The sequence below is a fragment of the Hyaena hyaena genome, unplaced genomic scaffold, assembly GCF_003009895.1.
Source record: "Hyaena hyaena isolate Hyena2069 unplaced genomic scaffold, ASM300989v1 scaffold_769, whole genome shotgun sequence".
NCBI lineage: Eukaryota > Metazoa > Chordata > Mammalia > Carnivora > Hyaenidae > Hyaena > Hyaena hyaena.
This window is the reverse complement of record NW_024081401.1, coordinates 51,508-76,634: the sequence shown is the minus strand read 5'-3', so window position 1 is coordinate 76,634 and position 25,127 is coordinate 51,508. Positions and strand designations below refer to the sequence as shown.

General features: G+C 49.7%; 2 protein-coding genes and 1 non-coding gene across 8 annotated transcripts in view; 1 reads left to right on the top strand and 2 right to left on the bottom strand.

The window, feature by feature from the left end:
• Nucleotides 1–278: 278 nt before the first annotated feature.
• DNAJB5 (DnaJ heat shock protein family (Hsp40) member B5) lies at nucleotides 279–7,886 on the bottom strand. Of its 3 annotated transcripts, XM_039218636.1 has the most exons (5): nucleotides 7,810–7,886; nucleotides 6,808–6,949; nucleotides 4,205–4,449; nucleotides 788–1,389; nucleotides 279–649 (listed from the first exon to the last, which is right to left on the bottom strand). In XM_039218636.1, exons 2-5 carry the CDS (start codon nucleotides 6,873–6,875, stop codon nucleotides 416–418), a joined length of 1,149 nt encoding a protein of 382 aa, XP_039074567.1. In that variant the 5' UTR covers nucleotides 6,876–6,949; nucleotides 7,810–7,886; the 3' UTR covers nucleotides 279–415. The 3 variants fall into 3 exon arrangements, with proteins under 3 accessions (XP_039074567.1, XP_039074568.1, XP_039074566.1); XM_039218637.1 differs by lacking the exon at nucleotides 6,808–6,949; XM_039218635.1 differs by lacking the exon at nucleotides 7,810–7,886 and having other exon boundaries at nucleotides 6,808–7,265.
• Nucleotides 7,887–13,235: 5,349 nt separating this feature from the next.
• On the top strand, nucleotides 13,236–13,346 carry LOC120221312. The gene has a single exon (XR_005525776.1). It is a non-coding gene; the product is annotated as a U6 spliceosomal RNA (small nuclear RNA).
• A 2,240-nt stretch (nucleotides 13,347–15,586) lies between these two features.
• Nucleotides 15,587–25,127, bottom strand: part of PHF24 (PHD finger protein 24) — a 28,956-nt gene continuing 19,415 nt past the window's right edge. For all 4 annotated transcript variants that reach the window (XM_039218633.1, XM_039218631.1, XM_039218634.1 and 1 more), the window contains exons 4-8: nucleotides 22,065–22,143; nucleotides 21,548–21,753; nucleotides 21,040–21,200; nucleotides 20,396–20,491; nucleotides 15,587–20,080 (exon numbers count right to left, since the gene is read on the bottom strand). In XM_039218633.1, the coding sequence (XP_039074564.1) occupies nucleotides 19,984–20,080; nucleotides 20,396–20,491; nucleotides 21,040–21,200; nucleotides 21,548–21,753; nucleotides 22,065–22,143 (639 nt within the window). In that variant the 3' untranslated portion in view covers nucleotides 15,587–19,983. The remainder of the gene's footprint in view (nucleotides 20,081–20,395; nucleotides 20,492–21,039; nucleotides 21,201–21,547; nucleotides 21,754–22,064; nucleotides 22,144–25,127) is intronic.

Here is a 25,127-nt window from a genome sequence, read left to right as displayed (position 1 = left end):
GGAGGAAGCTGAAGAGAAGGGAGAGGAGAGGTATTAGCAAAGCTGAGAGGGGTAAGAGGACATGCTATTTACAGGCATGGACAAGGAATATCTGTATCTTCAAGTAGCACTCAGGTCACTCTCCAGCCACTGGAGTGGGAACTGGATTCGAAGCTAGTGACATGAAAATTGACCCCTGGCCTGGGCGAGCTCTCCCCACCTCCCACCCACTTCCCCAAGGCAGCCCAGCTCTGAAAGGGGTCAGGGACAGGAACATTTTCCTGAAATCCAGTGGCTTCTTTTTTTTTTTTTTTTTTTTTTTTTTGCATTTTAGAAAAAGTTGCCAGTGTCCAGTGGACATCAAGCTGGGTGCACATTGGGTGGGTGAGTGTAGGGGATATTGCTGTGGTAGACTCTGGGCTGGTTGGGGCAGAGCCTAGGAACAGGGTAGGTGCTGCTTAAGGATCTGTCGTGTCTGTGGTGTTAATCGGTCTGGGAAGCGAACTTTGAACTCAACAATGAGGTCTCCTCGCTGGGTGGGCACCTTGGGGAAGGGAAGACCCTCCCCACGGAGTCTCTTCACGGTGCCCGGCTTGATGACGTCATTGCAGGGTAATGGGATCACCCGGCCATCAATAGTGGGAATGTTCACAGTGCAGCCACACAGCGCCTGGGGAAAGTGAGGTAGAGAGTAAGGAAAAGGAGAGGTTGAGTGGGAAAGGAGGAAAAGATGGAAGTGAGGAAAGAATGTCCCCATTATTCTCCCCTGCCCCCAACACATACACACACCACCTGACCTAGGCCCTACCTCCTTGAGGCTGATCAGGGCACTGTAGAGCACATTGGTGCCATCTCGACGGAAGTGTGCATGGGGCTTGTCTTTGAGCACAAAGACGATGTCAGCAGGGATGTTGTCAGGTGTGGCATCACCCTCTTTGGGGAAGGTGATCTTGGTGCCTTCCTTCCAGCCACGCTTGATGACAATGTGGAGGATCTTGTCCTCGGTGCGCACAGTTCGCCCATCAGGGTTGAGGCGCCGCCTTGTGATCTTCATGCGCTTGGTGGAGCCGTGGTAGATCTCCTCTAGGGACACCCGCAGCTCATGCACCACAGGTGGGTCCTGCACCTTGCGCCGAGGGTATAGTGGTTCGGGGGCTCGCCTTGGGCCCCTACTTAGCCCATTGAAGCCAAAGCGGCCAAAGGCGCCAAATGGATCCTCGTCTTCATCCACATCCATGTCATCTGGGTCAAAGCCACTGAAGGGTCTAGTGGAACGGCTGCTGGCAAAGAAGATATCGAAGGGGTTGGAGCCACCAAAGAAGGAGGCAAAGGTGGCATGGGGGTCCCCATGAAAGGTATAGTGAAAGGAGCCACTGGAGCCACCTGATGAACCACCGCCGGTCTTCAGGCCTGGAGGGAGGAGAAGTTAACTGACAGTGTGGCTGGTCCTGGACCCACCCCAATCTCCACCCCCTGCCCTCTAGCTCCCAGTTCATCGGCCTAAAGAAAGAAGCCACCTCTCTCCCACAGAGAGGTCTGGCCTAATGGAGTAAGAAAACCTCTGACAAGATTAATTTCTATTCTTAATTATATGTTTAATAATAAAGCACAAGAGGCTGAGTTACAATAGATAGAAAAACTAAGTAGAAGACTTGGAGAACAGGACTTGAAGTCCTGTAGTCTCTTCCATGTACCCATGGCCCAAAGATGTCTCACAAAGCCTTGAGTGGCCGGCCTGGGATCACATCACAGTCATACTTCACTCCCAAATCTTTGTTTGTCTCTAAAGACACACAGAGCAAGAGGCAATCGGATAGGATTTGACTACCCAGGAAGCTAGTAAGTGACCTGTCCCAAATAAGGTGGGGATAGAGTCCAGGGGGAAGCCTGCTCCCATTCTGCTTCTACCATAATTCCCTTTTTTTCTGACTCCTACCCAAATGGGAAGTCACGAGGGCCCCAAAAGGCAGGAAAGCTCATTAGCTTGGAGATGAGGAGCTATTTCACTAGAAAAAGTTTTCGAGTGCTTTGTTTCCAGAGTCAGAGCTCACAGTCTGTACAACTCCCGGGGTGCCATTCACATGGGAACAGAGCTTCTTGGACTTAACACCAAGTCCTATACCCCATACCTAATGTCAAAGCAACCAAAGTGCATGAATGAGCGGGCCTACTGCAAGTGATGGCCTTAGGTGCTCTCTCTGGAGTCAGGTCCTGTCTAAGGAGTTCAAGCTGCTGGAGGCAACCTTCGTAGGGAGACGGTAGTGGTGGTGATGGGGGGCGGGGGGTGGTGGTGGTAGGGAGTGTAGGGAGGAGTGAGGGAGGAACACTGAGATATTTATCTAGAATATATAGACTCTGGGGTGGAGCCCAGGCTAGGGAAAGGGACTCTTTTCTTTGAAGCTCTTTATCTAGAATTTCAACTGGCTGTGGAAGTCTAAGCCTAAATTAAATTAGCCTCTTATTTCCTGAGACTGCAAGGACAGATTTGGGTTTCATTAGAAAGGCCAAGTGGCAGGCAGTGCCGAGACTTGTGGCAGCTGCCTCTTCATCCCTCCCCTGACTCAGACTTCTTTTATTGAGGGTCTGGTTATCAGATGAGTTCAAGAAGCTTGGCAGAGTTCAGTGGGAGAGGTTGGACTGATAACAGTAGGAGGGGGTACTTTCTCTGTAGGGATTCCTGCTGTATCACCACCACCCCCTTTCTCAAGCTGGGAACAACTTGTCCCCAGCCAGGGTTGTGCACAATGTCTATGTGCACAAGTCTTTTGGCTGGCTGTTGGGGAGGGGGCAGGGCAGACAGAAATATAACCTATCTTTTCCAGGCTGCTTCTCCTTTCCCAGGACCCGGGTTTCTCCTTAAGGTTGTGCTGTATTCTTAGGAGACCTCCTGGGATGTAGATCGACATTAGGATCCAGTGTCTGGGCTTAGGGGATGAGCTTTGCCCTTCACTTGGGTTTGGTCATGCGGGAGGGGTGAAGTTTCTGGGTAGCTCTCCAGCTAACAAAGGTGGGGCCAACTGGAGAAAAGAGTGCAATTCCTAGACAGGTCACACGGGGGCATGGTGTCTGCACTGCTTCCCTGTTCCCACCCCTACTGTTCCCACCCCTCCATCCCAGAGGGACGAATTTCTTAGCTGAGAGAATACTGGGGATTCCAGCGGATGCCTCTGAATCTGGGAGTTGGCAAGTCTAGTAGGTGAGCAGGGAAAACCTGAAGGAACTAACGGCATGGAGAATAAGAAGAGGGGGTTGGGAGGCCTGGGGTGTGCGGAAGATAGGGCCATGGGACACACAGCAAGGAGAAGAGGGAAAGAACATTCTTTTGAGCACCTATCTACTCTGTAGCAGGTACGTACATATCATTAGCCCATATAATTCTGAGGCTAGAGTGGGGAGAGGGAGGGGGAGAACGTGGAAGAAAGGTAGATGCTGTTGGGCAGTTCCTCTTAGGAAGGAGAGTCCTCAGCTGTGACAATGTCTCTTAATATAGCCTGACAGGTGCCTGTGGCTGGCGGGTGGCAGGCGGCCCTGAGGGGCAGGCCCAGAATTAGCAGCTACATCATGCCTGTGGGATGTACTGGGAGGGGCCGCCCTCTCAGAGGCTTTATTTGGGCCTTTCCTGCCACCCTGTGCCTGGCCACCAGCTACGTCAGGGAGGCGGCAAGATGCCAGCAGCAGTTCCCCTTCCATCCTTGGAGCCCTGCCACTTCCTCAGGGAGGCAAAGCTCCCTCTGTCCTGCTGGCCTGAAGTGGCAGGGAAGGGGCGAATCCTGTCTCTGTATCAGAGCTCTAGTGGTTAATTCCCCAGGCTGCTTAAGGGCCAAACTTTTATGCTGATGAATGTAAATGCTCTGTCCTCAGAGAGCCAAGGCACACACTCCTTTTCCCTAACCTTCCCTAGCAGCCAATGAAGCAGCAGGGACTTCAGGCAGGACTAATAAGGCTGAGAGGGAAACTAGGGAGGGGGGAGGCCGCTGGTTCTGACTTCAGATGTCCCTAAGGCCTGAGCCTGAGGAGGGAGAAGGGCAGAGAGAGGCAGGGAGAACGATGCAAGTCAAGGCTGGCGAGCGGTGGTCTCTGCCCTCGTCTGGGCGTCAGTGCGGAGAACACTTGCCTCCCTCACCCCCTCCTCAGCCTCCAGTCCCTGATACAAGAACTGGGTGGGTCACCCAGCACCCCAGACAAGGACAGGGGGCGATGTCAGGCTGGAGCACTGCTCTCTTACCTTCCTCCCCGTACTGGTCATACAGGCCCCGTTTCTTAGGGTCACTCAGCACGTCATAGGCCTCTGCAATCTCCTTAAACTTCTCCTCAGCATTGGGTTCTTTGTTCTTGTCTGGGTGGTACTTCAAGGCCATCTTCCGATAGGCTTTCTTGATCTCATCCTCGTTGGCTCCCGATGGGATCCCAAGAATCTTGTAATAATCCTTTCCCATCACCGCCACTGGACCGGCACTTGTCTCCTTGTTTCTGAAAGAAACCCAGGGCCAGTCCTTGAAGCGCCTATTCCCTTTTGACCCAGCCCTGCTCCTGATGATCCTGCAATCTCTAAATGACTCACTGTGTGACTTTCAGCAGATCGTGCCTGTTCTGTAGGCCTCTGTCTCCCTATCAGTAAAATGAAACATTTGGACTAGATGATCTCTCTCAGCTCTGACATTCTAGGATTCTGTGATTCTTTCCTCAGCTCCTGGATTTTCCCAGCAGGAAGCTAGGGGCTGTGGCCTACTAGGGGCTTGCCTAAAGCCCAGGTCCTTGGGCCAGACTGAGGACCCCTGAGAGGCGCTGCTGTGTGAGGTGGCACCATGGACTGACAGGCCCACACACAGAAGCTGGCAAAGGTCAGCGTACTGGGTGAGGTCACCTGAGCATCGTGGTCTTTTACGCCATGTCTCAGGCATGGTGCCCGGGCTAAGGGCAGCTGGGGCAGTGGCCCAGGACTAGGGACAGTCCTGGGTCTTTAGCCAGTTGTCCTGACCAGCCAGGCTGAGTCAGGGTGTAGGTGCCTGGAGTCCTCTCTGCTACTGAAGACCCCAGGCCTCTCTGTCGCTGCTTCCCAGACTATGCTAGGCCTCACGTGTGACAGATGAGAGAATGACTCACACAGCCTTTGGAAACTGCTGTTTCTAGCTCCCTTCTTAGCAGGGGGGATGACACTGTCCTTCCTCCAACCAGGGCAATGGTTCCCTATACTCATTTCCCAGTGTCTGCACACAAAATGTATATGAAGACATGCCTGTGCCACCTAAGCACTAGTGTTAGTGAACAAAGGCATCCTAGCGGGAGGGCCTTTTTAAACCTTAGTTGTTAGAACAATTAGGCACTAATCAGCATTTCCTTAATACGTTCCCTACCAGTTCCTCCTCACCTGCCCTGTGGTTCAGGATCTGGCCCAGGGCTAGGTCCACACTCCTCTGCTAGTCCCTTCTAAGCCAGACACTGGGGCATTTGTTTTTTGAGGGACAAACACAGGGCTCTAATTCTTTTACTCTAATCTCCCTTCACCACTGTCTCTGTGGTGGATATGAAGCGAAGGGGACTTTCCTGTAGTTGGGCTATTTGGGGAGATGGCCATAAGCCATTCTCTAGCCCTTCAGAGGCTTGGCCAACCCCTACCAAGGCCCAGAAAACCAGAGTCTTTCTAACAATGTCCTGGGCTGGCAGCCACAGCTCAAAGCCTGCTTTTCTGCCTCTCGCTGCTTCAGTGAGCTATCCAGGCTTCCTGACAGGAGTGAGGGCTGTGATGGTTAAGGGGCCTTAAGGCCCCAGGAACGCAGGGGCAATGGCCCTAGCTCCTGCCCCCACAGGGCCTGCTGCAGGTGGCTGAGTTGACTCATGGCTCTGGGAGTCACCTCACTGTGACGAAGAGAAGGCTCCATAAAGGCGGGTACTCCCCCTTCTCCCCCTACCAGCATGTCACGCCTGACTGGGGAAGCTGGGGTTGGAAGAGTGAGAGAAGAGCATCTGGGGGTGGGCAGCCATTTTCGGAAGCAACGGTAGAAGCCGGTAAAAGCCGTCTGAGAGGGAACTGGGGGTGGTCTGCCACCTCTTCCTCAGCCCACGCCTTCTCCGCCCACCCCAGGACTGAGAAGGAACCCTAGTACACCAAGAGGATGCCCCCAGAAAACCATAGCGGCTTCCAGGCAGAGGGCACGTGGAAAGGCTTGCCGATGCTCTCACCCCCCTCTTGCTGTCCCTGTATTACCTCTTCGTCAGGCCAGCTTCCTTCCTGGCACTCACCTGATAACCGTTCTAGACCTATAATCCTCTTGCTGCCACAGACACAGGGCAAGCTCTTTCAGGAATTGCCTTTTTCCTCCTCCTTTCCTCCCTCTTTCCCTCCCTCCCCGAACCCACAAGCCACGTGTTGGAATGACAAAGGAGCCCCATGGCATGGCACTGCCTTTGATGGAGAAGAATGAAGAGGATGCTAATTTAGAGGCAGGAGTGAAAAATGAGAAATAGCAAGAAGGAGTGTATAGGGAGGGGAGACGGTTGACACAGAAAATGAAGTACTGCGGAAGGGGACAAGGGATGACAAATAGAAATGGCTGAGGTGGAAAATGGGTTACCAATGGGTTGAAAGAAAGAGATGAGGAGAGTTGAAATATCGGAAGAGATATTTGTGGAAACTAGATGGATGCCTGAAGGGTTTGGTCTAGGGGATAAATGACATGGGGTACAGTTCATTCAAATGGAAGGGTGAGGTAGGAGGGTCCTTACATGTAATGCAGATGAGGTGAGGATGATGGTGGGCAATGAAGGGGGATGAGATGTGGAGAATTTGATGTGGTAGGGATATGAGTGCCCTTCTCCAGAGGGACTTACCGGAACTTTACAAACCCATTCAGCGTCCACGCTCGAAGTTTTAAGGGCTCCAGCTGAATTTTAAACATCAAGCTGGCTAAGAAGTCTTCTCCCCAGAAGTGTGGGAAGCTCCGGAAAGCTCCTCGGGCCTGTAGTGGGGGTGCTGCTGGGGATGGGCAGGAGAGCACTGTGCGCTTAAACATGCCCAGCCCAGCCCCTCACCTCTGATCGCTCCACTGGAGCCTGCTTGGAAAGCTGCAGCTCTGGAAGCCGCCTCCTCAGGTTCTCAGAGGCACTAGCTCAGCAAGACCTGTCCGGTGCAGGACCTGATCCCCAGGTGTGGAGAATGAAGGAATAGGGTCCAGCGGCCACCTGCTCTCAGGTGCAGCAATGTCTGAATGGCTGTACGGCAGTATGACGGTAAGGCTGGCAGTTGGAAGCGTGTGCTTGTGAGTGGCAGCGTGTGTGTACCTGTGCCAGGTGTGATTGTGAGGGGCTGAGAGGCAGTGAGTTCCTCTCGCCTCTCTCTCTGGGGAGGATCCAACCCCAATCCCCAAGAACCTACTCAATGAAGTCACTGACCCAGAGTCTCCTCCCTCGCAGATGGGCGGGGAGGGGCGGGGCAGAGCAGAGCTCGGCCGGGACAAAAGGCGCGGCGAGGAGACAAGAGCGGAGAGGAAGGGAGGGGAGGGGGCTCGGGCGGGGGAGGGTGGTCGGTGATGTCACCGGCGCTGACAGGCTGGGCTGGCCCAGAAACGCCTCCGCCCACGGAACCCAATCCGACCCGGCCCGGCCCGACCCTCCCCCCAGCTCAGAGGCTGACTGCCCCCCCCGCCCCCCGTTAGCGGGGTCGCAGACATCGAGCACCTTGCAGACCCCAGTCCCCTCACCACCACGGCAGAAGAAACGATGGGCCTTCAGTGTCCCAGCTCCCCCCAATCTCCCTCACCCCCTACACCAGGACCCCAGGCTTCGCGACGCCCCCGCTCCCGGGACCCCTGAGTCCTGGCTCGGTGCCCTCACCAGTGAGGAGCTGCGGGCGCCGCCGCGGTCCGTCAGACAGCCGCTGCCCCCTCCCCTGGCTCCGGCTCCGCCGCCTCCACTCGGGACAGGAGTCGCCTGCCCGCCGGCCGCAGACAGCGGGCCGGGGAACCCGCCCCCACGGCTCCGCCTCCGCGCCGCCCATTGCGCGGATCGCCCGTCACTCAGCTCAGCTTCCCCTGTAATTGGACCGTCTTCAACGAGTGCCTTGGTGATAGCCGCCCATTCTCCGCCTCTGTCACCCGGCCACACGCGCACACATTCCGGGCAGTGATTGGTGTCGGTCTGATTGGTGCACTCTGAGATCAGTCAACCACACCTCTTCGCTAGCTCGTCGTGTCATTGGTGAAAGGGACAGAGGGCGGCAACTCCACGCGCCCTTTGATTTTATTGGTTGGTGTGTGGGGCTCAGACCCGAGACTGGGGGCAACTATATTAGTCCAATCTTGGGTTTGAGAAGGTGGGACGTACTGGCCACCGCTCGAATCCCGGGAGAACCTTCTGGAACCTGTGTAACGTCAAAGGCAGCCTTAAAGGAAAACTGCCTACCAGTTGGCGGTGACTTCTGGGCACTCTTTCCTTTCTTCATTTAGGAGGGTCGGGGAGCGAATAGTGCACCTTGGTAGTTCCTCGACCAGGGTCAAAAGGTCACCCCTTCCTACCTGTCTTCCATCAGAACTGTAAACCGACCTCGACCAGACCTGATTTAGCTTTACCTTACCTTGACCCAGCACTGACCTGAGGTGACCTAACAAAACAAACCCCAGTAGACATGCAGAATTTAAGCACGCTTCCCCTCTCTCCTTTGTAACTTGGTAATTCTTCCCAGTTTTAGCGCCTCCACGATTCCTGATTCCCATGCTGCGTCCCCTTTTCATCCTCTGTATAATCCCCTCGTTCCAGCCCCCTTGTGTGCAGCCCCTCCTCAGCAACCCCCACAATCCTCATTAACGTTCTCTCTGTAATCTTTCATCTTCCTTCCTCCTTGAGTTCCCAAATTGTAGCCCACCTTTTCTTTCTCCTCTTCTTGGCTGGATATATCTCCTGTTCCCCCCACCCCCACCCATGATCTTCTGTTTTATCCTAGCCTTAATCTGTTATGACTCCCATGATCGCCCCAATCCTAGCTCCCCCCGAACCCTTCATCACAGCTCCACATGATTTCCTTAACACACACTCAGAATCTCCCATCTTAATCCCAACCCCCTCCTTCCCCCCATTAAAATCTCAGCCCTAGTGTCCCCGGTGTTCAGAGCAGGCAGGGCTGCGGAGGCGGTATCCAGCGGAAGCCGACGCTTCAGCAGACACGGTGCCTGGCGCCCACGTCACTGTCTCCCAGGCCCATCTGTGCTACAGGGAGCGGGGGTGGGGAGGGGGTAATCCGGGGGTGAAGAGAGGGAAGGAATTCTTGGGGGGTTTGAGGACAAAGGAAGGGCCAGGCAGAAGTTCTCACTTCCCTTTCTTTGTCATTTCCCAGAAACCGTTTGGACACCCATGAGTTCACACAATCTGAATAGAGCTGGAAACAGGCTTGGAGAACATCAATACCTGGCCTACAGAGCAGAGCAGAGCAGGAGAGAGGTCTAGGGGGTCCTGAGGTCTGCGTAATCCCCACTGTCTCCCTTCTTGCTAGTACTCAGCAATGGCGATCCCAGGTGTAAAGGGGGATGAGCTGTGAAGTAAGGAAAGGAAGTGGAAGAGGAGGATGGAGAAGAGGTGGGATGAGGGGAATGAGAGGAGGGAGGGAAGATGAGGAATGAGAGTGAGGGGATGGGAAGGGGAGGGGAGGAGAGAGAGGGTGGGAGGTAAGGAAAGGGGATGAGAAGGGAAGGAGAAGTGGGGACCAAAGAGTAGAAGGGAGGAGAGATGGGGTGGTGAGGGAATGAAACAGTGTGACAGGGAGACGGGCAAGGTACGGTGAGGGGGCCCAGGACTGGTGCTGGCTCTTTAGATCTGGGGGCTCTCACTCCCCGACCTCCAGACTTATGGGGGCCTGGGCTGTGGGTGGCTCTACTTCTCATTCCAGTTCTATTTTGCCTCCTCCAGCCTTGCCTGTGCCAACGCGGAGGCAGAGTTTAGTCACTGGTCCTTACCTGGTCCCTGCCTACACTATGTTGTGGGCTTAGACCTTGGTGGGGGGTCTACGCGCCCATGGTGGTTGCAGTCGGGGGAGGGTTGCAGCACCTATTCCTTCAGGTGCTGGTGGCGTGGACCCCATTGTCTGCTGGGTTCTCTATGGCCACCCTATGTCCTGTTGCCCTACGTATCAGGTGTGTGTTAGGAAGCAGGGTGCACAGTGTGGCCTAGGTGTAAGAAGGTAGGCTCTGTTGACCTTGTGAGTTTACTTGCCACATCTGCGCCTCATTTCTTTCTTTGTATAATGGGTATAGAAAAAGGCAGTACCTTACAGGGTTGTTGTGAAGGTTAATTAAGGTAACATATACATCTAGTTCTGCGCTTGGTATGTAGTTAATGCTCAGCAAACTTAACTGTTACTCCGTATATTCACAGATGTCTGGATGTGTGAGTGCATCTGTTTGATGTTTGAGTCTGATTGGGGTTATTTGTCCTGTTGTATCTGTAATGTGGTTTGTAAGTGAGAGTGTATCTGTGCAGTATTTTTGTGTGGTAGTGTGCCTGATTCTGTATTAGTTGCTGTGTATGTAATTTTGTGTTAGTATACATGTGTGACTGAATGACTGTGTAGGTCTGTGTCGACATGAACAAACAGCTTCATGGAAGTTGACATGTTGACATCATGTCTGCCCAGTGTATGCATGAATCTGTGATCACATCAGTTCTGAACACCCGCATACACCCTCCCTCTCTATGGAGACGTCATAACCCTAGGTGTCCCTCATTTTCTCACCCTGAGGGAACCGGAACCTGGGGGCAGGGGCGGAGGTGGGTGCCGCTAAGGAGGTGTTTAGACAGGAGCACATGTTCCCTCCCAGACTGTGTATGGGAGGGGAGCCCCCTATCTTGCACATATCCTGAAGGCTTCAGAGGAAGTGCTCCCCCCACCCAGCCCATTCTTAGTTCCCTGCCTTGTTGCCATGGCAGCAGTTGCCAGGGGCTCCCACGGTTGCTAAGATCTGGGTGTGGGAGGCTGCCAGGCCCTGTTGCTAGTAGAAACAGAGAATCTGGGGGGGGGGAGGAAAGCAAGACTACCCCCACAGCTGCCACCTCTCTGCAGTGACAGGACTGGTCCTTGGACCTCTCCTGTCCCCAGATTGTACCTGTGATTTGTATGTGGCAATACTATTGTTGGTGAGGAGGCTTTCACAGGAAGTTGGAATTGGAATACTGGGATCTACCTTTTGAAGAGACCATGGCTCTAGCCTGCCTGTTACCGTTTTTAAGGTTGAGAGGTCCTTAGAAACTAATGACTCCTTCATTCTGTCCCCCAACTCTTTTTTTTTTTCTTTTTAATTCCTAGGAGAGAGAGAGAGAGAGCAGGGGAGGGTCAGAGAGAGAGGAGTCACAGACCGAAACAGGCTCCAGGCTCTGAGCTGGCAGTCAGCACAGAGCCCGACGCGGGGCTCGAACCTACGAACTGCGAGATCATGACCTAAGCGAAAGTCGGACGCTTAACCGACTAAGCCACCCAGGCGCCCCTGTCCCCCAACTCTTATACTTTTCCCCTGGCAATATTTTCTGCTTGAATTCTCCTGTGGCTGGTGCTTATTACTTGATGCTTCCATCCTGTATAAGAATGCTACATTGACCCCTAGATGCCAACTAACTCCTTCCTGAGGTCAGACTTTTAGTATCACACCTGGATACATACTGCATGCTGACACTTGGACCCAGACTTCAGTTCTACACTGAGTGTCAACTTTGACCTCAGCCTGAGACGCTGACCTTGGTCTTAATCCTGGACCAGACATTTCCTCAAACTTAGCCTTAGCTTAAGCCCTTCTAGACATGGATGAGCCCTTATTTTGATACAGGTACGTGAACTCAGCTGCAGATTCAGTTCTGATCCTGTATGCTGACTGAACACTGACCAGTGATCTAACTCGCTGGTACTCACCTAGTTGTTCTTTTTTTTTTTTTTTTTTTTTTTAATTTTTAGAGAGAGAGAGTGCGAGTAGGGGAGAGGGGCAGAAGGAGAGGGAGAGAGGGAGGGAGAGAGAGGGAGGGAGGGAGGGAGGGAGAGAGAGAGAGAGAGAGAGAGAGAGACTCTTAAGCAGGCTGCATCCTCAGAGTAGAGCCCAATGCAGGGCTTGATCTCATGCCCCTAGGATAATGACCTGAGCTGAAATCAAGAGTTGGGTGCTCAACTGACTGAGCCACCCAAGCGCCCCTCACTTGGTTGTTCTAAACCTACACTGACCAGTATCCTAACTGTTCAGAGGAGTTCTTTCTTTCCTTGGAGCAAGAGAATAGTGCTAGAAATGACCAGCAGAGGGCGGGCAACATCAGGTTCTAGAGACAAGCTTTCCAGAGCCCATCCTGGAAAGGGACAGCCTGTGTATTGAGACCTTAACTCTTCTCTCAGGTTAGGACCCAGAGCTGTAGGCAAAACAGTTGGTCTATGAAGTTGACTAAAGAAATTAATTTTCCCAACCCAGTTTTTCTAATGTTCTGTGGTCATGTGGGTCTCTATAATCTTGAATCTGCCTCCAGCTCAGCTGGACTTATTAGCGCTGGGCATGCACCAGAAGGTGCTTAACCATTTACAGGCGACATGAGTCTCAAGAGGGCTGGATGCTTGGTAAATATCCACCCCCAACTCAACAGTTTTGTTATATGCTTATACAGCTTCACTACCTTCCCTAGTATCCAGTTACCTTTTGGTCTTATTGAGCAGAAATCTGCCACCCCTGCACTTTTGGTCTTAGCTCTGTCCTGAGGTCACATTGACCTTATGGGTCCCATCTGCCAGACATCAGCCATCTACATCCTTCAAGCCTGCTTCTCTCCAGGGTGAGACACCTTTCAGGCTTTCATGGTTTCCTCCTCTGCCGTGCTCCATTCCAGCCCCCAACACCATGCTCCCCTGGCTGGGTTTCAGTTAATGGTGCCTGGCTCTGATCAGCTTTTTCCAGGAGTGCTGGTACAGTGTACAAACAAGCCAGCCTGCCTTCCACTTCTGACCCTGAACTTCTCTCTACATAGCCTCATGTTACATCAGTTTTTTTGGTAGCTACCTCATACTGTTCACCTGTATCAAGTGAAGACTACAGCCTCCTCTTCTTGAGCTGCTGGATCACATCTTGCCCATTTGTACAATTATCCAAATGTTACAATTTTGAGAGAGTGTTATATTTATTTTTAAAAAGCAAAGATACTTGAAATAAGTGAAACAAGCATTTTTGCAGTACCTTCTGCATTTTAGGACAATGCAGGCTTGGAAATCTCTGCATTTATGTTTACTTAAAGGTGGAACAGGAGGGGCTGAAGTGCTTGCTGCATGCAGCAGCACATGTGCTAAACTTGGAACCATACAAAGAAGATTAGTATGGCCCCTGCACAAGAATGACATGCAAATTCATGAAGCATTCCACATTTTTGGTTTTGATGAATGTTGAAATGTAATAATGTAAAGTGAATGTATATATGAATAAATTAGTATATTACCAAAAAAAGAAACCAGAAAAAAAAAGAAAAAGAAAAAAGAAAACAAAAAGGAAAAAAAAAAGGGACTGAAGATCCCCAGCTGGTTTGACTATGACTTCAGCACTGTGGACAGAGGCCATTGGCGGTACCCCCTGGTTATGCCTGTGACTGTGGGTGTGTGGAAGATGATACACACACAGCTTTTAAATGGGGCCAGAAATCCTTGCTGCTCACGTAGTGCCTTATAGTGTATAAAGCTCTTTCCTCTTACCAAACTCATTCTTGTCTTCACTCAACTATCAGCCCCAGAGACAGGACAGGAATTGTTTCCCAGACTTTTGCAGATGAGGAAACAGGTTCAGCAAGGTCAAACTCCAAGCTGGAGTGGGGTGGGAGAGAGAACACTATTCCATGTTTATCAAATTAGCAATTTACTCTTTCCCCTTTGAAGAATGACTTCCATAGAGATAAGAGGAGTGCATTTGAGCCAAAACAGGGCAGGGTGAGTGGAAGTTTGTGTAGAGCCGAGGCTCCAGCTAGCCATGGGAACAAGTAGCAGTTAGGAGAGGGAATAGTCCTAAGAGGGTCTAAAGTTCATCAGGATTACCCGACTGAGGGTGGGGAAATCTTGCTTTTCATTAGGGTCCACAGAGGCCCTGCTTTTATGTCTCTTTTTCTGTGCTAATGCTTGCCTTCATTGAACTTGGAAGGCAAGAGAAGGGACCCTTAAGATCTCAAGATGTCTCTGAGCCTGATGGACCTCCATTTGAAAACTCCAGGGAGGAGAGGTATGGGAGTAATGTGAGTAAATGGGGTGGGTTGTGCAGGTTGTAGGAAATCCTGTGACATGGCTACAGGACTGGCTGCTTGCGTGTCTGTTCCCAGGGTGGAAAGGGGATATGCTAGACCACACAGCAGCTGTTTCCTTGAGGTGTACTCTGACAGGCAGCACAATGAAGTGGTTAAGAACATGAGTACTGAAGCCCAGACTACCTGGTTCCCGTTTCCTAGCTGTGTGACTGTGTAACTTTGAGAAACTTTCAGCCTCTATTCCTTACTTTTCTAATCTGTAATACAAACCTTAGGGTTGTTTTGAAGATAGTTTTATGTAAAGTATTTAGAACTGCTCAGTACAGGGGCACCTGGGTGGCCCAATCGGTTAACTGTCCAACTCTTGATTTCATCTCAGATCATAATTTCACAGTTTGTGAGTTCAAGCCCCACAGCAGGGCTTCTTTTGGGATTTTCTTTCTCCCTCTCTCTGCCCCCCCCCCCCAACTCTCTCAAAATAAATAAGTAAAAACTTAAAAAAAGAACTGACCAGTGCATAGAAGTGTTTGAAAATTTTAGCAATTATTTGTACTTGGGACCCCTGTGATTTAGAGGTAGAGTATCTGCCTCTGATCCACAATCTAGAAATACTTTCCTGCCTAGAAGTACTGGCTCTGTTCTTATCAGATAAAGGAAACGAAAGGGGATTTCAGTCGTCTGAAAGCTTCTCCAGACCTTAGTTTACCCGGCCTGTCATATCACATTAAAACACTGTGCGACACCTGGATGGCTCAGTCAGTTAAGCTGCCTAGTTCGGTTCAGGTCATGATCTTGTGGTCACGAACTTCAGGTCATGATCTGAGCTGTGCTGACAGCTCAGAGCCTAGAGCCTGCTTCAGATTCTGTGTCTCCCTCCCTCTCTGTCCCTCCCCCACTCACACTCTGTGTCTCTATCTCTCTTCAAATAATAAACATTAAAAAAATTTAAACACTGAAAAAATGGGAAGAAATTCTCTACCAAGAAGGACTCAGACTAGGAGAAAACATAGCCAGCTAGCTTTCCTACTTTGTAGCCCAGCAGGAATTGGGAAGAGAAATGTATCTAAAACTGGCCCTTGGTTGTGGTGGTGGTAGAATACATAGTAGACAGGCTTGGAGGCCTTACCTCTTCCTTTCTTAGAAAGTTCTGGCTTTTCTTTTCAGTGCTTTTATTTCCCCTCTGTGTAAATGGTGAATCAAGTGGAATCACTTGATTCCTGGGAAGGTCAGCACCAGGAAAACCCTAGAAAGAGAGTCACGGTGTGTTGCATTCTTCCTGGAGGCCATGGCTGCTCCTATCTTAAGACTCAGGAATTGGCCAATTATAGGAAGCCACATAGAAACTCAGCAGGTGCCCCAAATAATAGGAAACAGGAAGCCAAAATAGCATCACAATCTCTTTATTATGATTTCCACTGTGCCCAGCCTCTGGGAGCATCAGCTCCTTCAGGAGTGAAGGCTGAGCCATAGGGAGGAACATGCAGCTGTAGTGATGGGAAGACAGGGCTTGGGGATTTTCCCCTTAGCTTACTGTCAAGTTACCTTCCACAGAAAAGAACATAGGAAGGGCATGAGGGACTAGAGGGCATTGGACCCCCCCTAGTTGCTTGAGTTTTCTCAGAGGCCCCCTCACAACCTTGTGTTTGGTAGGTAGATAGATCGTAGGCCATCTCTTAAAGAAGGCTAAGCTTGAAGGCCTTTGTTTCACATGGATATGAAAAGGTCTTGCTGCTTATACCTTGATATTCTCATCTATGGTCATGTCAACACATGCTATGCAAACTAGAATGTGACTGGGCTTCTTAGTTATTGGCCCAGACATATGTGATACCCTGTCCACAATCTGAGTCATCAGGACATGTGGCTCAGGAGGAAGGTTTTCCTTAGTGCTAGTTGGGTCTAGTGGAAATTCTGTCACCTGTTTATTTTTTTTTTCCTTTCAAGGTTTCCAAAAGCAGTGGCAGCAGGAAAGCAATAGCAGGGGAAATGCCTAATCCTACCCCATTCCAGGACTGAGCTATAGGGAACAGGCATGATGCATTAATATTTTCTATTCTCCATCCAGGAGATCTCTGTTCTCTGAGCTGTAGCCAGGAGCCCAGAGAGAGAGAGAGAGAGAGAGAGAGAGAGAGAGACCCTGGGCATATTGAAACTAAGTGGCATGGGAAAAGTAGCAATTTTATTATACTGTAAATTGAGGAATAAAAAGGGTTATGGTTACAGGTGCTGCCAAGATGTTGCTCTGCCTTTTAGTGCCAAGTATATATCTGCCTTTACTCGGCTAGTTTGAAGGGGTCATGATTGTAGGATCACTAGAGTCTGCTACCAGTCCTGCCTGGAGGTTATTCTTGGCTCTGGGGTGGTCATGGCTATCCTGGGCCCCCACCAGACAGCTTATGCTGAGCTTCCCTCTTGGATTTAGGGCTTCCTTGCACCACTCTTACTGAAGCCATGAAACTTGCAATGGTTGAGGCCATGGTTCAGACTAACAGGCCTAGGCACAATCTTGGGCTCACTCTCCAGTGAGGTGCCCTCTGCTCAGGCAGTTTGATCCTGTGCCTACCATGTTAATGATAGGAATGGGGAAACTCCCAGATCTGGCCACTCAAACAAGGCCAGGGTGACATCCCATAGGGAGCACCAGGGCCAAAAAGGCCAGCGTCTACCCTGTAGTCCCAGTCACTTGGGCTGAAGGTGGGAAGAGGCAATGTGCTCATGGCTTTGGCTTTCTCAAAGGAAGAAAAGCACTCAGAGTGGGCCAGTACCTGGGAGCAAGGGAACTGCTCCATCTCTGGATCCAAGGGGGCCTTTGTACTCAAAGCACAGAGCCTACTGCTGTTGCAGAAGGCTGGTCTCAGAAGAGGAAGTCACAAAGCAGACCTGGAGAGGTTATGTGGTCACAGCTATTGCCTCAGCTTACCCTCTGTCCCTGCAGCTCCACTGTGTCATTCATATGCCCCTGTTTTTAAATCTGAGCATAAGGAAGAGGAGTGTTTGGTGAAAAATAGGCCTAGGGCAAGTAGTCTTCAGAAGAGCATAAACATAACCTTCACCTCCATTGGTAGTGGGTGGAGTGGGTGGTGCTTGTAAAAAGCACTGAGCTCAATTCTGTGCAGCCAAGAAGAAATGACTGGAAGAAACATTTTCTCAAACCTTAGAGTCAGACACTGATTTTTGTCCTTGGTAGAATTTCAAATAGTCACAGTGATAGAAAGGCTTGATGAAAAGGAAAGGAAACCAGTTTTACTAGGTTTATGAAAATTTGAACACCTTCATATGTATTCCAGAGGAGCTCCATGGATTGGGACACTGCAAAGGGAAATCTCAAATGGGGGGTTGGGATGAGGCTTCTGCAACTCTGGTCTGAAGGAACAAAGGAACCTCTTCATTAGCAAAAAGCTAGATGCCTAATGGAGAGGAGGCTAATTATTCCTCCATGCTTTTCTGCTTCTTAGGACTCTTGTGGACTGGGAACTCTATGCTGGGGTCCTCAGGGCCCTCTGCAGCATGCCCCTACCAAGGAAACTTACTGTCTTGGAACAGAGAGAGGGACAGTACCAAATGGACCTTATCCTACTTTGTCAGGCCCTGGGATGCAGCTGGCCTGATCTGACCCATGGTCTTTTGCCACTCACCCACAGAAAGCTAGAAGCTGCAGCTCCAGAGAGGTATGCATCACCTTGTCTGTGAAGGATCAGGGAACAAGAAGATAGATTTCCAGTCTCTATGACTGATGCTGAGGCAGGAGAAAAAAGCGGTTCAGCTCTCAAAGTCAGATCTTGTCTCTACTCAAAATTCCCTGTTTATAAATCCAGCAGCTCAAGGCCATTGGCATACAAGGTGACTTATCAGGAGAATAAGCAAGAGTCTCTGTGCTGAATGTGCTTTAATTTCAGTGCAAAACCCCAGGTCTGGCTGCTTCAGAGGCAGTCCTTGGACCCAAGAGTCCTGTGCTTTTGCTTATTTTTTTCTGGCTAAACTGAATAATGGCCCCTCCTAGTGACCAATCTTGGGAGCATGAAGAAGTATTTACAAAAAGTTGTGGGTTTTGAAATGTTCAGGGCCATATACATGAATCCAAATTGATCTTCTGTCTCCTTCCTTTCAGTACTAAATAATCCAACCCTTGAAGCTTCTCACCCATTTCTAGGTTAGGCAGCTTGTACAGAAGGTGAGCATTTAGTGCTCTTACCATGACCTTGGTTGCAGCTACCCACTTTCCTCTGAGCATCTCCACACTGAGCTGTATACTACTTCTTCTGTAAGTACCCAATTTAGTACAAGTGCTTTGAGCAATGGGGTATGTTAGCTTCTATACCATCAAGCCAACCCCCTCTCTAGTACTCATATTTGGCTAAATCTAAGTCATCAGGTTGGAAACAGAACCTGGACTCCAGGGCAAGGGCTGACCCACAACATGCAGTGACTTGAGAACTTAGGAAGTTCTGGGGCTCAGAGGCCAGGCTTGGTGGGGAAAGACATGTAGAGAGAAGCAGCAACTCAGGCTCTATCTCAGTGATGGAGAGAAGAATCAACCTTCTCCTGTGAGGCCTTCCTGGGACTTTCTCTGCTCAAGAGCGGAAATGCAAATCTTCTTAGCTCCAGCTTCTTTTCCTCATTGTCAGGGTGGTTGAAAGGAGTCCTCACTGAGGGCTTCTATGGAGCTGCTCTTTCTTGGGCTGTGGAAGAGGCTGGCTCTTGTTCTCTATGCAATGGCCACTCTTCTTCTAGGTCCACAGTTGAGTTGAGATGGAAAGACGGAAAAGCATGAGCCTTCTCCTCTTTTTCCATCCAGACCTATGTCCTCACTGGAGATCAGGCTTCGGGTCTCTGTGGCAGCTGACTTGGGTGAGGCATCTAATACAGAGGCCTGTTACTCTTGCCATCATACTCATTCTATTCAGGCTCCCTGGGCTCTAGGCCATGTGTTCCCATCTGTAAAGCAGGGCCAGGGTGGCTCATGGCTCATCTTGGTTTTTAACTGTTCTACTAAAGACTTTGATGTGGACTTGAAAGATGTGGCTGAGAGGTTCCTTAGAATTCTGGGTTCCTGGGAAGGGCTGCCTTCCCCTCTTCTAATTAGGACTCCATAGACTTGTTGCCTTCTCTGTCACTAGAAATTAGAATGTAGATAAATAATGGGCTGAATTACAGTGGTGGCTTTCAATAATTTTCTCACCCCAACATACCCAAGGGACATAGCACACACAAACCAGAACAGTGGCTCACCACAGAAGGGATTTTCATTTGGGGAAGAGGGAGCCTGTCAGCATCTCTAGGACAGCGCGAGTCTGATATGATTATCAAGAATCACTTGGCCAGAGACTTGTCTATAGGAAATCAGAACCAGCCAATAGGAGTGAACAGAGACCACCCCCACCTCAATTTATAACCAGGAGCTTCACAAAGTAACTTTGATCCTTTTTCAATGAAGAAGAACCAGGTCTCTGAAGGCATGGACAGCTAGGCTTGGGTGTATGGGTGTGTGTGCGCACATATGTGTACAGTGGCCGGTTCAGTCTGTGATGTGAGGGCAGCGGGGTGGGTCTAGGAGTGGATACTGCCACAGCTCCCAGAGCTTTTCCTGGTGGCAATGCATTTACTGCCTCTATTGTGAGGGGAACAGTGATTTCAGTTCCATAAAGCTTAGTGGCAAATTGAGATGCTGGCAGTGCTCTATCCCCATAAGTCTCAGTACCCGAGGATGGTGGGGGAAAGGGGGAAAGGGCAAAAGGAGGGGAGGGAGAGAACATCACTGTTCCCCAGCTTCTCTGCTCCATGCTATCCTGGGGGTTTCAGATGAATTGCAGCACTGTTGGGGCGAGCAGCCAAGATGTAGACAACATTCTCCCGCAGGAAGGTAGGCCAATCCACAAATCTGGAGTGGGAGCAAAGAACAGGTTTGTGAGGTTGGCTTTAGAGCCTGGAGGCTTATGAGACTTGGTCCCTGCTTGAGATGGGCAAAACTCAGAGAAGCCCTGGCTTTTGGCTGACATAGGTATGACTGGCTGTGCTTCCAAGATGACAGACCAGCTGACTGACCCTATATATCTGTGGTCAAATGTATATTCTTGGAGCCTGGTTTCTGGGATAGACACTTGCTGGGGTACATTGGGGTAGCAGTTATTAATGCCCACTTATGTGTGTTAAAGGGTCAGCGGTGCAGACAGCCCAATGAGGAGGTCCTGCTCACCTAGACTCCTGCTCTGTTGGCAGCAGAGGCTTGTCCTGACTCTTGCTGCTGCTGCTGGCTGGGCTGCTGTCTGCTATAGGACCCACATGGCTGATACTGTTGGACACAATGATATGTGGTTAGTAGTGGCAAAGTGAAAGGTCTGGCCCCTCCAAAACTCTGGTGAACCCATCCATGGCTCTGGATATGCATGTCCAGGCTTTTCTAATGTTTATTTATTTTTGAGAGAGAGAGAGAGAGAGAGAGAGAGAGAGAGAATGGGGGGGGGCAGAGAGAGGGAGACACAGAATCTGAAGCAGGCTCCAGGCTCTGAGCTGTCAGTGGGGAGGACTCCATTGACTAGTTGCCTGTCACATGGGGCTTGAACTCACAAACGGTGAGATCATGACCTGAGCTGAAGTCGGATACTTAACTAACTGAGCCACCCAGGCACCCCCAGGCTTTTCTCATATGGGGCAACAGTTTGGAGGGGATGCCCTTCCTATGCCTTGGCCAAGAGGAGTCACTGTCCTCTGTCTAATGCACAGGAGGATCTTCTCCTGTTGACAGAAGAAACAGAGAGGTACCTTTTATGCCAAGGGCCATTTGGCATGGAAAAAGGATGAGGACATGTGAGTGGGGGCAGGGACTGGCAGGGAGCAAACCTGACACTGCAGGAAGGAGCCTCTGCAAGGCGTTTGCAGAACCAAGAATGCTGGGCTCCACGGCACTCTGCCTCACTGATAGTGTTCCCACTGCCCCGTGCCAGGAAGGTGGCCCGGGCTCGCTCCCGCTCCTTGACTGTCAGAAGCCTTAACAGAGAGTTCTGGGGAAGAAGAGACAAGTTAAGATCTTGCAGCTGAAAATATTTTGTAAAATGTCAAGCCATAGAGAATACCACCTCCATTACCATCTCGGCAGCCTCTCTTTGAAGCTGCCCAGAGGCTTTCTGGTAGCATTAACATTCGCAGTTGGGTCCAGCGCAAATCAATCTTCCTTGGGCAGTTTCCCCAGCTTAGGCACTGGACCACCTGTTACTGGGTAGAAGGTGAGCCTTTTCCCGGTACTGGTCCCTGCTAAGACAGTATCTAGTACTCTCCCAACCTACCTGGCACGCTTCCCAGGTCTCTCTCACCCAGTATCCCATCAACATTCACCCCAGCTGGCCCTCACCTGGGGACGCAATTGCTGCAGAAGTAGGAGGGATTCATGGGACAAGAAGTCAGGCCACTCTATGTGTCCTCGATGTTCAGGGTCCAGGGCTGCAAACTGGCGGGCTGCCTGCTCCTCTTGCTCCTCACTTAGAGCCCTGTCACTGTCCCCCCGCTTTGCTGCTTGGTGGCGGTAGCGCAGGAAGTCTTCCAGTGTCAGGGAGCAATCTGTGGGAAGCACCCCATGCTAGCCATGCCCACCCTTTCCTCAGCCTCTGGGGCATCTCCATTCACCCCCCCAGGGTACCCTCCAGAGCCCCTACATCCACAGCTTTTGTGGAGTCTGTCTCCACAGATAACTGTAGCCAGGATAATTGAGGCTGTGGTGGGTGGGTGGGGAATGGGTGTGTGGGTGCCCCTGCTGGCCAACAGGGACCTATTTACCCCTACCCTCCAAATTCTAGAATACTCCTTTTATGGTTCATCTTAGAAAGTATGGAGGAAAGATGTGCCAGCCCCTCTGCACCATCCAGCCTTACCAGGGATGACTTTACACTGCTGAAAGTTCTCCATGAGGCTGTACATTTCCTCCTCAGTTAGCAGCAAGTTGAGGTTGTCCTGGAAAAAGGGAAGAGCTGAGTCAGTGGTCATAGAGACCAGTAAGAAAGAAAGGCTGAGGATCAAAAAGGATGGAAATAGTATTTCAATTTGAAGGCAATTCTGGGATCATCTAACCCCAGCCTCTAATCACAATCAAGGAGACTGAGGCTCCAGATAGGGGAAAGGACTTGCTCAGAGTTGCCCAACCCTGCGGCAGAATCTTCCCCAGAAGCCAGGTATCCTGATTCTAGACCTGAGTCCCTTTTTACTAAAACAGGAGTTTTAAAATTATTCTGAAATACCGTAGGGGTTCCTTGGAAGTGCCACAGGAAGCTGCTGCAAGGGAGAAGGGGTCTAGTAAGTGGGCAAAGTTGTGAACCCCCAACTCCATCAGCTGCAGCAGCTCCATCTTTGTTCATTTTATGTACCTGGCTTTTGTGTTAAACTGCGCTCAAAGAGTATTTCAGTTAAAAAAGAAGTTTAATTCTAACTGCTCCTAGTAGGGTGTATTACTTTAAATAATCCATAATGGTTTTAAAAGAGATGCCATCATGACAAAGTTCCTAAAACCAAATGAGTTTTTGTGGTGCCATAGAAGCTTTAATTCCAAAACAGCACTGATACGTTATTTTGTTAATACTAATATACAGTCTTAAGTCGTTAAACTATCAAAGATTCTCTCTAGTAGGTTATTTTTCTCCCCTAAAATACTAACAAAGTACAGGAACAGACATTTCATGAGTATTCATTTGTGGATTTCATAAACAACTCAATACTTTCAACAAATGTGGTGTAACACTGTGAGATGTCCCGTGGGGCTGGAGTGTAGGGTGTGTATGTATTTGTATGTGTGTGTGTGTGTGTGTGTGTGTGTGTGTGTAGGGAGAATATAGAGGAATGATAAAAGATAAGGGAGAGGTAGGCCAAAGACTGACTGCAAAGCACCTCAAATGCCCTTTATTTAAGTGCCTCAATTGCCCTTTATTTGAGCCCTTCAAATGGGCCTTTATTCTGGGGTAAAGGGGAGTCACCAAATGTTTTTTTAGTGTTTTTTTTTTTTTTTTAAATTTTTGAGAGAGAGAGAGAGTGCAAGCAGGGAAGGGGCAGAGAGAGGGGGACAGAGGATCCAAAGCAGACTCTTCACTGACAGCAGAGTCTGATGTGGGGCTCAAACTCACGAATCACGAGTTAATGACCTGAGCTAAAATCAGGCATTTAATGGACTGAGCCACTTAGGCACCCCATAAAATGGGTTTTAAGGGCAGAGTGCCATGGTCAGCTCTTTGCTGCATGGACAGTGAATTAGAGGGGCAGAGTCTAGATGCGTGGAGAAGTTAATTAGCTGTCACTATAGCGCAGGTAAAAAAAGATGAGTGGCTAAACTAAGACATGAGAATGGAGAAGAGAGGAGAGATTGGAGAGGTATGAGGAGGTAGAATAAGTAGGACCTGTTGACTTACTGGATGTGAGGGATGAAAGAGAGAAATGAGTTGGTGTTGGTACCTGGGGAGTGATGGTGGTATTACTGTTGACAGAGGTAAGAAATGGAGGGAGAACAGGTTTTGGGGAAAAGGGGGGTTCATTTTGGGGCATGTTGAATGTGAAGTACCTGTGAGGCAACAAGATGGATGTAAGTCTAAGAGACAGGAAATTCAGGCCTGGACACAGAGGTTTGGGAATCATTAGTGTTTAGACAGTAGCTGTAGCAACTGAAGTGGATGAAGTTACCCAGGGAGAGAGTGTGTATAATGAGAAAAGATGAATGTTAACAAAAGAACCCCAAGAAAGACCAGCATTTAGGAGTGCAACAAGAGATTAACTAAAGGTACTCAGAATGGTCAGAGAAGAAGGTAGGAAGAGTATCAATGGAGAATACTAGAAGCCAAGAAAAGACAGTTTCAAAATGTAGAAGGTTATGTTAACAGTAGTTACACAAATATGATAGGCCTTTACTGAATTTTCTATTTTCTCTAGTTTTTGTACTTTACATAGTAATTCTAATAAATACTCAAATCCCTCCAAAAGAAAAGAGGCAATAAGGAAGTGCTAAATACCCAGAGAGGTCAAGTAAGAAGATACCTGAGAAAAAGTCACTAGATTTGACAATTAGGTCACTGGTGACTGTAGAAAGAAACAATTCAACAGAATGATGGATGCAGAAGCTGAATTACAGGTGGTTGAGGAGCCACAAGGAGACAATGGATCTTTTCAAGAAGCCTGGCTGTGAAGGGAAGGAAAGAAAGGGGAAGAGCTTGGGAAGAAGTCTTTGTAAAAAGTCTGGAAAGTGTGAGTAATGATGCTACGACTGTGACAGAAAGCCAGGAAGGGAGCCATGTATTCTGGGGTGGGGGTGGAGATTAGGACAGACACACCTTCAACCTGGTTCCACATCAGCAGGACACTGCAGGGCAGAGTTGCTGGGAGTGAAAAGGCTAGTGTTTGGAGGGGTGGTGACTAGAGAAGATGGGGTGTAGAGCAGGGTCTATTGTGACATACTTCACCTGGGGAAAAGATATGTAAATGGCTGGAAATAACTGTTCTATACTTCAATTTTGCTTTCTTTTAGGCAGTAGGAAGAAGAGGGGGGATCCGCTGAGATGGTCCTTACTCTGAAATCTGTGAATAATGAAGATACCTGCAGGATAACAGATCAATAAAGCAAGACTTAAACTCCATGTGCTGAGAAATGGATATGAATCTGGCATTTGTCTTTTTACAAGTTAGAAGGCATTTATATAGAATTTGCAAAGTTCTGAATCAATAGACCTTTGTTATTTAATTTACATAACGATCACATTAGAGATGAAGAACAAATGCTCCTAAGAGTTTGGTGCTAGGCCAAATGACAATCTTAGGGCTAAGAAGTAAGTGTTCCTGTTTTAGAACCTGTCCCTATTGGAAGCAAGGTGGTTAGGATTTTAGGCTGGTTTTTCAGATAGTACAATGAATGGCAACTATAGACTATTAGAGAGAAAGCACTGTTGCCAACAGAACGACTTTTT